The sequence below is a fragment of the Micropterus dolomieu genome, linkage group LG12, assembly GCF_021292245.1.
Source record: "Micropterus dolomieu isolate WLL.071019.BEF.003 ecotype Adirondacks linkage group LG12, ASM2129224v1, whole genome shotgun sequence".
Classification (NCBI taxonomy): domain Eukaryota; kingdom Metazoa; phylum Chordata; class Actinopteri; order Centrarchiformes; family Centrarchidae; genus Micropterus; species Micropterus dolomieu.
The window spans coordinates 8,101,455-8,114,921 of NC_060161.1; the positions used below are offsets into that span (position 1 = coordinate 8,101,455).

The following is a 13,467-nucleotide window of genomic DNA, read 5'->3' on the forward strand; positions in this document are numbered from 1 at the left end:
TCTCACAATCCTCACCATGTCCAAAATGATCGCCTGTCTCTCATTTGCCTATTTGTCTGCTGCTGCTGATAACTGCAGCTATTTTACATGCTGTTAAAAGTGGTATTTAATGCCATTTTCATCTATGTTTCTACCATATTTCAATGTTTGTAATGTTGTTGTTTCACTGAGTCTCTAATTCATATCCTGTTTTTCTTTGCTACACTGTCTGTAATTCCATTTTACCAAGAATGAAATTAATACTTGGAAATGCACTTAGTAGCTTTCTCTCTTACAGTTATACTTTTAATTTATAGAGTACTCTACTAATTCACAATGGACTGTTTAAAAAAAAAAGAGGATCTAAATTTATGCAGCAGAGCCAGAGATTTTTTAATTTTTATCCCACAAAATCTTCCTTGTCAAAACCGGGTGCCTGCATTGTCCACTATGTAACTTGACCGCTCTGGTAAGAGATTGGGCTGTATTATTGTAATGTAGCCTGTAGCCTGTAGCAGCAGGCTACAGAGGTCTGGGAAGCTCACTTCTGTCGAACTCCACACCAACAGATTTGTTTCATTTTCAAAGTAGTTTTTAGTCCCAACTGACACTGACTGAGGACATTTTTCAGACTTCACACAGCTCCCTCTAGAGACAGTAAATGCTTTATTCTACTTTTCCACATATGCAGTAGTGCTCCCCAACACCTGGAAACACACTTTGATGTGGAAAATCAATGGAATCGGAGTACAGAGCTGGAGTTTGGCAGGCTCAGTCCAAAGTCCAACAAAACAACAACCGATGCCTATAAAACTCACTAATTAACATGGTGAATCTCATTCGTGTGATCTGTGCATAAGCAGAAATGTCAACACTGCAATTATTTGGTTTAGAGGAAATTAAGTGCTGGATCTATTTCTTCACAACAGCTGGATGCAGTGATTGTGTGCCGCTTCCTGTCTAGTTGTCACAGTGAGGTTGCCAGGTTTGGCACCAACGTGCCTGAACAGAGACCAAAACCTGTGATCTCCAACTATATCTGGCCAAAGGACCAGAGACACTGCACAGAAATACTAGCTGGATGGATACACTGCTGTTTGTCAAGAAATAATTCCAGCAAATAACTCCCCTCAAAACCACTAGCTGTTGTTTTTACTTTTCTGTTTGTGTATAGATACAACAGTCAACATACTACATGTTAATCAGTGAACTTTAGAGGTGTCGGCAGGCGTATTTTTGAACTTGAAGAGCCTGGCTAGTTGTTTCCCCCTACTTCCAGTCTTATGCTAAGCTAAGCTAACCACATCCTGATTAGCTTTGTACAGAAGAAACATGCATGAGACTAATATTGATCTTCTCATTTAACTCTTGTATGTTGAACTATTCCCTTATTTTCTGCTGTGTAATCTTTATTACAAGAGAAAAAAAGACAAAGCAAGGCTTTGAAGTCATTTACACAAGTCTTTTTATTGTTGCCATGCATTTGATGGTTAGAAGTCAAATATGAAACATAATCAAAAAAAGAAATACTGGTCCTGAGATGGATTTCACTGGTGTGATACTGTTAAATCTTTGCAGATGACGCTACGTGGTGCTAGCATTATGCTGAGCCAGCAGCTCCTGAGTTTTCCTGTTTCGAGGCCCGCTGGGAGCCATCGGCCAAGTCGACCAACACCTGGACGGTCTGGGCCAGCCGACTCAGCCCCTCATCCTCCATGATGAGTTGGGGTGAACACAAGGAATCCTGGGAAGGGAGGGAGCAAAGAGTGAGCAGATTCAGGTATGATACACACGATTCACGTCTCAGTGTATGAATGTGTGTGAATGTTAGTTTCTGAGCACTTAGGCTCAGTGTATGAATGTGTGTGACTGGTGAATGCAGATGTAGTGTAAAAGCGCTTTGAGTGGTCGAAAAGACTAGAAAGGCGCTATACAAATATGGAGCATTTACATGTTGTGAAGCATTGCAATTTAGTTTAGGCAGCAAAACTACTTTGTTAGGTTTAGGAAAAGGTCACAGTTAGGGTTAAAACACTTACGTAAATTAAGTAACGTTACTTGCTGTATGTATGTAGCTTGTGTAACCTACGTAACTAAAAGCAAGCTATGTTGACTTTTTGTTTCACACGGGAAATGAACACCGGTCTGATTTCTGGCCCACCCATCAACCCCATGCACATCCTTACCCGGATTTTCTGTTGTTTGTATCATACACCAGATTTTCGTTCATAAATGACACTACAGGGCTTCCCCCAGTGTGTTGAGCTATGATGTCAAGAGGCTTTCCAGTGCGTTACAAACTGATACCAACAGGTCTTGACCACATATCCATATATCGAGACTTGGGAGTGAGAACAGGCTGTTTCTAAAGTTTGCTAACATTAGCCGCTATAAGCTACTGGTCATAAAACCTGAGTGTACTGAATCTATTACTAATGAATTCAACTTTTCAATTGTAAGAGGACGATTATGGCCTATTTTTTCTTTCAAAAGTTACAAAACTTTAGCGTGGATCTTTTTTTCCTTTTACCCGACCCTCGAAAACAAAGCAAATAAGTGAAATTGCCAATTTTTTAAAACCTGTTATGATGTCTCAAAGTCTCATGTCCCCAGCAGTGGTTTAATTGACATAGAAATGTTGTCATTAAGACGGTAAAGGGAGCTGTAGATGGGTTACATCACATTAAATAACATCAAATCTTTTTAAAGTCACTATGAATAGGATTTGAAAATTCCTTTCTTTGGCGCCATCAGGTGGTAGTATTAAGAAAAACCCTGTGGCAGAGAGCGATACATGATGCTACCAAGGTTCAACCCATTAGAATATTTTTACTTATCGTATAAAAGTTGATTATTACTCTCCTGTGATCCTATCTGGATCAACTGACCCCACATGGCATCCTGCGAAGCTCTGGTTTTAAAACACAGTATAAAGTACGGTCTAGACCTGCTCTTTTATGATGAGCGCTATGAGATAACTGTTGTTGTGATTTGGTGCTTTTTAAATAAAATTGAATTGAAAACTGTTACAGAGAATACTTATACTTGGTGATGAAGTAAGATATAATCTTTATATACCTACACCTGTCTGTGAAATGTAGTAGGTGTGTTTCTTCTAAACTGTGGTGTGTGAATAGAAAGGCCAGCCTGATGGTGAAGGAGTTAACACATTTAGAAGACAGGCTCACTGGCATTCTGTAGCAACGCATGTCATTTCACTCTCTTACAGTGGCTATCAGAAACATGTTCATTGTCCCTCAGGCCTGAAATGAAAAGCCATTAACTCAGACGTACTTCCACTTTCTGTTGGAACAAGCAACCAGGCGCATCAAAATAAAAACAACCACATACTCACTTCTGTGTAAAATAGAAAAGCTATGATGTTTAATGGAAAAGACAGACCTCTGATCTGATATATAATGAACTGTTTCTTTCATTCAACCCATGGCTTTCATGAATTCTGCATGTTGGTTAGCTATTTGAATAGCTACAGTATGCCAAGTGCCTGGGCCTTGTTCTTAAAACCTGGTTTAACTAATCCAGGCTAACTTGATGTTAGCCAGTTAAAATCCTGATCCTTTTCCAGGTTCTTTGAGCACAGTTAGAGGTTTGATGATTATTTTGAATAGCAGTGCACTCTTGTGAAATAAAGGCAACAACGAAGGGAGTTGAAGCCATGATCATCCATGACTGGATGACATGTCTACTAATTATGACTGCACAGAAGTCAATTTAAAGGAATAAACCTCCAAAAAACTCCCATAAAGCAGATTCAAATCTAGAGATGAAATTGTATGACAAGTTTCCAGCATATATGCAGAAATCTTGACTCAAATTTAGCTAAAATTAATTGTTTCAACATACAGTTTAGATAGGATGCCACATTTCATACATTTTTTCTTTACTACATATCAAAATGTCCTAATTAAGTGTGTTCTGGAGTTACTGCCAGTTCACCAGCTGTTCATAAATCCAAAATTACAACAGTCAGATCTAATCAAAGTCTTTGCTATGTTGAGATTTGCTCCTCACCAAAAATTTCACCACACAAGCTACTTACTATATATTTGTCCATGAATGCAGATATAAATAAAACAAAGTAATATCAGTTCTTTTATGATTGACAGTAAATATACCACTTGGTTCCTGCAACATAAATACAAATACATTACAGCTGGTTCTTATAGCTATACTGGATTTTTTGAAGCCAATACTGATATCGATATTTAGGAGTTTATAAAGTCCCAAAACAATAAATTGGCCAATAGTTAACAATCTTGATACAGATCGCTTGGATTTGTTGGTGTTCTACAGTGTAAAAACCAATGTTGTTGTTGGTGTTCTTAGGGGATAAACTCTGTAATGAACACACAGTCTCTAAATAACCTCTAACCTAGATCACCATTTCTTCCAAACTTCTGCTTGTATTGCAATTTCTTGTTACCTATCAGCCGACAATGCAAGATATATGTGCAATAAGCTAATATCAGCTGATATATCTGCCTGGTCGATTTATCGATTGTAAAGGATCTGTTTCTAGAAAACATCTGTAGCCCCATCCTTCCAAAAGCTTTCACGTTTCTTAAGTTTAAAGGCTGCGACCTCATTCAGTAAATGACTCGTCTGAAACCAGCTGGTAGTTACTAAAAGAGTAGGCAACACAAAACATGTTATAAGAGATTTACAAATAGGTGTACCCCCAGTCCTGGTTCTATTAGTCTGACAACAATTGGAAACATTTAACTATATTTCTTTTGTTGATTGTGTGTCAGACAAATTTATATTGGATTGGACTTTTTGATTTTATTTTTGGAAGGATCTTTTAATTATCAATTCTTCCAACACATACATCATATATTTGTGATTAGCATATAAAAATCAGAATTTGCGGGGGGTAATTACATACACCCAAATTATGTTTAAAAAGACAAAAATAACAAAAATAAAAGTAAAAACAATAAAAAACAGAGCCTATGTTTCACTCTTTATATGGTCTAGTTCTACCTTATTAGGTATCCCATTACATTCCTATTCAGACATGACCCAATTCTTAATGGATGAGAGACAGATCGAGTGGTTTCAGGATTCCTTCATAAACAGTTTACCTCTCAGAGTGTATATATTTCCAAATTCCAATTTTTCCAATAGGTAGCTTTGCTTGGAATATCCACAGGCGGTATACTTTTTTAAGATAAGACTATAGGAATATAGTAAAATAAAAATATATTCTTTATATAATATATGATGAAAATATATAATAGTATATATTATATTATGCCCTGTGACGGACTGGCGACCTGTCTAGGGTGTATCCCACCTTTCGCCCGATGTCAGCTGGGATAGGCTCCAGCCCCCCCGTGACCCTGTACGCAGGATAAGCGGTGGACGATGGATGGATATTATATTATTTACAGATCAAATATTTTAAATCTCTTTTTTTCTAAAGTGCACAGATCTTAATATATTGTATAGCTTGTTGTCTATTGGTACTCACACTGAAGTATTAATTTCCATCTGAAAATAACTTTGTGTCTCCTTTTGAAAAGTCTTGATGCAGATTTGGGCTTAAGGTCTGACAACAGCTCCAGATAAACTTTAAGCCATTTTTGGAAAAAGCTATAATTGTGGATAAGAAGACTAAAATACTCAACTTTAAAGACAGAACTACATTATCCACCAAATATAAACTCAACTTGTTAACACAACACAAGAAACGGCTCTTTAATGCTTGTAAAATAAGAGAATGTGAGGTGAATATGGGCTGATAACACTCACACGGCATTCCTGTCAAGTCTAACAGAGTAACATTTAGTTGTGGGGTAGCAGCATGCATGGCTGTCTGCCACAGTGTGCATTTGAATGTACCACTGGGAGACAACATAATCAGACATATCGGTATTCTACACATAGTGGCTTTAATCCTAAAGCTGCAAACAATTCATGATGGTGAGAGTATTCTGTGACAGCATGGGTCCAGTTATCTTGTCAAACACTGTCACTATTTTTACCTTCCTCTTTCACATTCAAGTATATATGTGACAACCCATACTTGCAACACTAGATAATTGAAGTGCTTCTTTCGTCCATGTCCATCATAATTAACATTAGTATCTCGGGCTGCAGAAAGGAGAAGTGGGCAACCGTCCCAGCGCCCCAAATACCCAGGTTCACAGCGTGTCGTATAGTTCGGTGTCGGTAGTTTTAACAGCTTTTAGTTTTAACTGCCCTGTGTCAAAATCTAGTTTTAAGACATGAGCATGAGAACAGAGTGACTGACCCCATCTGCAGTTAAGAGCTGCAGATGGGGTCTCAAAACTACCAGTTTTAAGACTTGTGTTGCCACAAAAGAACTGACACACAAAACATGGGCCTAGCATTGTTATTTCAAGATAAAAGTGGCTGGGAATGTAAGGAAGCTGGCGTGTGCGCCTTGATAGGAACATGAATGCAACAGGGCATATAGTGGAAGCTTTTTCATTTTACAGCCAGGTTGCCCCCCTGGATCGTCCTCAGTGACCCCTAAACCCCTGGAGGAACTCACTCACCAACAAAATTTGTCATTTCCTGGTAGGTGTCTGAGAAATGATTAAATCTACATAATCAGTGCTGCTGACTCTGTAGTGATTACTTGATTAACTGGTGAACTGTAAAGTCTGACTATATACGTGAAATGTAGATGATCCAGAGCTTGGCAAATAGAAAATCACAGCTCCAGTGATGTGTGCAAGCAGCAGGCAGGCTGCAGTGATGCAGAGACGGGAAATCAGAAAGGCGACAGCACTGTTTATTGAGTGTCCTCCTTGTGAATGGTGCAGTACAAGCCTGAAGGCTGATTTCTGGCTTTTCCTCTGACCTTGGCTCAACATACTCACCTGCTCCGACACGGGCCAGCTGGAATTTATAACAGTAAACCTGCTGTTTGGAGAGCACACAGGAGCTTTTGAAGAGGTTAAAGCACAGTGGATTTTACATCAGGATATCTGCACGCCTGCCCACAGTTTTAGCACATTGCATCAGTTTGAGTGTGTTGTGAAACCGACTTGAAATCAACATGAAGGAACCAAGCTGGCAAAATCAGCGGTTAGTCGTATTTTGTTAACCTTGTCTTGTACTGATCTGAGAGTGGATGTGATTGATTTTCTGTCTTCCTTCCCAACTCCACCAATTACTGCTGAATAGTTTGTATTTAAAGGATAAGTCTGCTGTTCTGTATTTTTCTTATTGTCAACAAATCCCATGAAGCTGACTGTAATGAATCAGTGTGCAAAACACAGACATTCTTGTCCAGGTGCTGAGATTTCTTCCCCCAAAAGGACACTCTTTTTGACTCCTCAGCACCTGATGAGGAGCCTATTTGTGCTCAAGTGTACAGCTGTGAGGCTGTGAGTACCTTATCTGTTTGGTATTAAAAGTATATTTCAAGTCCAGACATTTTAAAGGGAGTGTTAACAGTGTTGTGTACCTGGGGAAATAATGAGCCCACCCAGCTTAATACTCCTGAATGAGGCGACAAAGATGCCACACTAGAAAACGTACTTGGAGAATCTACATTAGGTGACATTCATGTTTAACCAAAAGGGTTTTCAAACTCTATTTTTTTCCAGTTTTAGATGGGTAAGGACTCAGTGGTTGGTCTGGCAAATGTACGGTCTGTTGGGTTAACTTCCCCACAGAAACAAAATGTCCCACAGAAGAGCTGACTCGGATCTGATTGTCTTTATAACAGTGTGAACAGCCAAGTCACATGCAATCTGATCTTTTCCAGTTCCAAACTTCCTTCTTTCCACCCGGTCACGAGCCATCTTCTGAGTCACGTGTAGGACCAGATGATATGGCCAGTCCCACGATAAAAAGTTAAAGATAATTATCACAATAAGTATCAAATCGTTACATCTTTCGAGTTTAAAGGCTCCCGAGTGAAAGCTGAAGAAACCTGATGGTTAATTGTGGTTTAAACTCTTCTTAATGGTCAGTGGATCACTTCACAAATCTGAGGTAGAACATTCAAAACAATCATGATAAAATCTTTGTCATGCACGAATGCACGAGTAAAATTAAGTAAAAGCTTTTTTCAGTCCTTTTTCCTCAACAAAATATATATCTTAATAAAAAAATTAAGTCCTAATTCGCTTATGATTCAAGTGGATGAAATCAAACATTTATTGAACATTTGTTATTGGGGGAAAAAAAATGATAGTGATAATTATTGTTTTATGGTCCAGCCCTAGTCACATGCTAATGTTAATTGTCTGAGCGGAAACAGGAGACTGTGTGAGCGAGGGAGTTGTGAGGCATATGCGTTGTACAGAGCCAGAAATAGTGATTAATGTAATTTAAAGGACAAAGTTGTGAACATTTGTCATAACTCAGGAGAAATGTGAGCCTGGGAGAGGGCAATGAAAATCGGGAGGGTTAGCAAGAGCTAACCTGTGTGGCTCCTTGTTTACTTCCGTACAGCAGCGTACTGCGTGTGAAGTCATTATTCTTCTGCGGATGTGGGTCACTTGCAAGCCGTAGCCACTTCACAATTCAGTCTGACATGGGCCACATTTAAACAATGTGAACTGTGATCTGGGCAATAAATCTGAACAGAGCATTAAAGCCTGCTGTGTAATTAATTAGTTAAGTTTTCTAAAACAACTGGACACTGTAGTTTTTAGCAAACGTAACTCAAACAGGTTTGTTGGGGACAGCGGATCAATCCACATTTAGTGCTCTAGTGAGTATTTTGGGCAGCAGGACAACGCACAGAGAATTCTTCATTGTAGGTTTGGCTCTGCACATGGGATTTGTTGACAGGAAGGAAGATATAGAACTTCACCTGTAATGAAAATTCATTGGAAATTAAATCTAAACTGTCTTGACAGACTTGAAAATAGTTTGATAATAATTTCATACTTTGGTCACGTAATGGCAACTGTTTCTTGTAGCCTCTGCCATCAATGCGTGAATGTGACATATAGTGTAAAGAGCTTTGAGTGGTTGGAAACATTCGAGTTAATTGTTATTGTCAAAATAAGACAGTTAAGCAGCTGCAGATACCCTGATGACATTCATAGTTCTTGGCAGTTTAAGCAAAGACATGACGGCAGCAAGCAGACAAACAGAAAATGATCAAAGTTCATTTTTAATAATTTCTTTACAGCCAGAGGAGAAAAAAAAAAACTTTACATATAGCTTTATATAAACTCAAATTGTTCTTAATAGTACAAGGGTATCATAAATATAAAATACAATGGTATTTCTGTTCCACTAACGTATTTAGGAATATAGCTTGGTCTAAGCCAGTGAAGTAATTACTCTGTTGCTTATCCAGTTTCATTTATAAAATATACATTTGAATTGAAACAGTATAAATTTCATCTTAACAGCAGTCTAATAAAAAAAAAATTTATCAGACATGAAAGGGAGGTTTTTACAGTGGATATTCTGAACTCTAGACAACAGCAGAGATGTGAACATGAAATGGACGGTGGACGAAAATAACCAGTGTGTTGTACACCTTGTTAAATAAATACGTAAATCAAGTTATAAAACTATACTGCAGTTTTAACAGACCGGGTCCTCAAATTAAGCCAAAGTGTTAAGTAACATTAAATAAATTAAGAAGACATTATGAAATTAATCTTGAATATATTGCGAAAATATATACATGAACCAATTACTTATGAAATACTAATTATTAAAACTAAAGTTATTACTATGAAATGTTATTTCATTATTCAGTTTTAGTGGAGTTCTTTGTTTTTACATTGGAGAAATGTATTTCCAAAGTCCGTGTTGAATTATTTGGCATTTTTTCCAAGTGATTCTTTAATTTCAGGACACATTTTAATACATGTGGTGTTGTCACTGCCTGCTCACCTATCAGTCACTCACATGCCTTCCTGCTTCTTAAGCAAGAATGCTAGCCAGTTAGCTTCTGTTAGCTAGAGCAACAACGATGCAAAAGTAATTTTTTAATCAACCAAGTAGAGGCTGCTGCTGTAAATAAACAGTTACAGGACAATTACTAACCTCAGTAATTACTAGCCAGCTAATTAACTAGGTTGATTATCAGCTTAAATAATTAATGGGCATCAACGTGAAGAGCTAATGTTGACAGTAGCTAATTGTGTGTTTTAGAGAAAGCGACAACTGTAAAGAGCAAAGAGACGGTCTTCTCTGTGGTCGCTTAAACCAAAACAAACTAGCTAACATGGCTAACACTGCCTCTTCATTTTGATGCTGAGAAACAATTCAAGCTCGCAACCCAGCCTAGCTAGTCAGCTTGCTAGATAGGTAGCATGTAGCTATGTTAAACTAAATAAAAAGAGTGGTTGGTTGGTTATTTATTTGCAGCAACAGCTAGTTTATTGATTAGCCTACTTTGACATTGTGTCTGTAGCGAACAGGTGCTATAAGTTTGGTAGCAGTAGTTGAACTCGTGATCGGGGCACTGACTAAAGACACCACTGTTGACTGACAGAAAAGTATCATTAATTATACTAATATGAAATGAAAATGCCATTGTGAAATAAAATTTTTTGAAAAAGTGCATTTTGAAAACATTTTCTCTGACATAAAAAAACTCAAAATGAAAAAACAGCATTTCATTATAATGAGTTTAGTATTAATTATTTATTAAATTATGGGTTCATTTATATATTTTACACAATTTATGCATATGATAACTGATTTCATAAATTATTTTTTTAATATTGAAGACTTGGGGCATCATATTTTAACAGGATCAGTACTGGGTAACTACTCAGTAGGGTTATACCATATAGCTGATGTGGAGAAAATCAGAAATGTTTACCTCCAATATTATTTTGTTGCTCTCTCTGTACCACAGTACAACAGTTTGTGAAGTTTTCCCTATGACCAAATTATGTTGGTCCCCTGCTTTTAGTTCATTTGAGTTTCAGTAGAAAGTTTTACTTTCCCATAACGGTTTAAATGTTGCTTAAGAGACCTTGATAAGATTAAAAACAATAAATAATGTGAATTTCCACAGTTTAGCAGCAGAAGCCCAAAATCTCACTATTGATATTGGCTTTCAAGCCCCACATCAGTCAAGCATTATAATCAGATTCCAATTTGTGTTTAGTTGCAGACATTAACCTTCTATGAGCAAAACGCCAGACACAGCGTGTGGCAGAAACAGCAGAGGCCGTTGATGTTCTGTTTAACGTGTAGCCTCTAGGAAATCAATTACCAATCCAATGAAGGGGAAAAACTTTTTAAATCAATGTTATTTTAACTCTGAATAATTGAATATTGATTACATCTAATTTACCAGTGTGTGATTTAAAGCCCACACATAGATTTCACAAAGCCTTATGAGGCGTTTAAAACTATTAGCTTACAGGCTTAACTAAATTGGTGAAGCCTCTGCTGTTTCAACACAGAAACAAAAATAACAGAACAGAATCCAAAATAAATAAAAACGCAATAAGTTAATAACCTGTTTACATTTATACAAACATGATGTCAGCTGGTCGAAAAGTACCAGTGCCAACAAAAGACCTCATGCAGGGGGGATTTGTACCGTCAGTTTGGACACATGAGGCCTGGAGGGGGACTGATGCAGCGACATCGCCCCCTGCTGCTCACAGCTAACATAGCAGACAACAAAAGAAGAGCAGTCTGCGAGTGGTCAGAGTTCAGTAAGAGGCACACTTATCATTTGTCTCACTGTCACATTGTTGTGTAAGAAATAACATCTCTTAACATCCCGGTTCCACATTTCAATAACTTGCATCTGTCTCAAGGCTAAAAATCACATTCACAGTTTAGTCTCAGGTTACTTCAACAGCTTCTCTCTCAGGATGAGAGGCAAACGCGCAGACTGGAGTACGAGTCTGAATATGTGTCAGAGGTGGAGCTGCTGTGAACGCAGATAATCTCAAGTTTAAACTTGGTGAGCAGAGCTAAAGAACCACAGACCCTCCGGCTGGGTGATGCTGAGAAAGAATATTTATGTTAGCTAACTGCATTTTGTAATAACTAGTAACTTCAGCATTTAGGTAAGCTATTTAACTAGTCTGTTGACCTCCTGAGATTTATCACGGTTTCCCAATTCCATACACACTAAAAAGCATACAATGTACTAATGTTAGGGAGGTTAATCTGTAAACTGTGATGGATGTTTATAACTTTCTTTTCTCTTCAAAACCTGTTTGACTAACTTGGGGATTAGGTATGAAATGAGAGGGGGCATTATAGTGAACATAGTGAAGCATTTAGCAGCTAAAGAGACATGTTTTTCTCAAGAGTTGGTGAAGCCCAAACCAGAGCTAGTGGTCAAAAAATAAAAATCTGTGAATGAAGTTTCAAGGGCTTGTTCCCTCGTGTGCCTTTTCTGCTGTGGTCCCAACATTAACAATACAGTAATCACCTCAAGTGTCACCATGTTTGGGGATTTTTACAATGTGCCGAATTAGAAATTCTCAAGGTATTCAGGTGTAAGCCAGGAATGACGGGGCCTGATCAGCTCCTTAGTGGCTACAACCTTCCATGTACACGCCAAGCACGCAAGTACACCATTAATGAAGCTCCCGCTGCAGCTGTTTGTCTATGGCCGTGCAGGGATAGTGTGTCCCTGGGATTCAACTGAGGGTGTGGTTCCTTTGCTCCGCCCATTCATGTCTCAACCAATGAGATTGTTTCTGCCTGTGGGGCAGCTCTGCCTTAGACCAAAACCTCACATCTCCTCCAAACGTGCTGTGCGTTACAGAGTGAGGGCTAAACTAAGCTAAGGCATTTCTCTGTTTAATTGCTCCCAAACAGTATTTGTCCATCAGTGTAGTGCTTTCTATTCCTCTAAGTGTCTAAATGAAGAGCTGTGGCTCTGTAGTGTATTCTGTTTGTGGCTTAAAGGTGCTCGGCTGAATGCTCTCTATTGCTCTAACATCCAACCAGTGCAGCTGTGGACAGTCAACAGACACTCCTGGGACAGCTGCTCTACAGCCATGAAGGGTACTGAAAACACTCACACACACACACACACACAAACTCACTGCTGAGTCATGTCTGAGATGACAACTGTGTGTGCTAGCCTCAAACTCTACAACTGTAGCCGCATGTGTGTGTGTGTGTGTGTGTTCAGCAGCTGGACAGTCGTGTGAATATATAAGTAATGTGTGATGTGTGTGGCCCCTCTAGGTGAGCAGGTAGCAGTAGAGGACGTAGAGCAGGGCCATGGCGGCACAGTAGAAGAGCAGGAAATCTGTGGACAGCAGCGAGGAGGAGGAAGAGGAGGACGAGGACGATGACGACGAAGGCGAGGAGTGGCGGGGGGACTGGTCCTCCGCCGTCTCCCCCCCCTCCACGGCCAGCAGGGCCGTCACACAGCGCAGCACAGCGGGCAGCTTGCACAGAAGCACATCAGAGCACACACACACGTCCCTCTGGACAGGACACAGGCAGGCGCGCACACACACACACACACACACACACACACACACAGTTTTTTTGTGCTTCCCATGTGTATTAACAGGGGTT

General features: G+C 39.0%; 1 protein-coding gene across 1 annotated transcript in view; it reads right to left on the reverse strand.

Moving 5' to 3' along the window:
* Positions 1-1,427: 1,427 nt before the first annotated feature.
* The window catches only part of lrch4 (leucine-rich repeats and calponin homology (CH) domain containing 4), a 62,255-nt gene continuing 50,215 nt past the window's right edge, over positions 1,428-13,467 (reverse strand). The window contains exon 18 of the mRNA XM_046064142.1: positions 1,428-1,723. Within this exon, the coding sequence (XP_045920098.1) occupies positions 1,580-1,723 (144 nt within the window). The 3' untranslated portion in view covers positions 1,428-1,579. The remainder of the gene's footprint in view (positions 1,724-13,467) is intronic.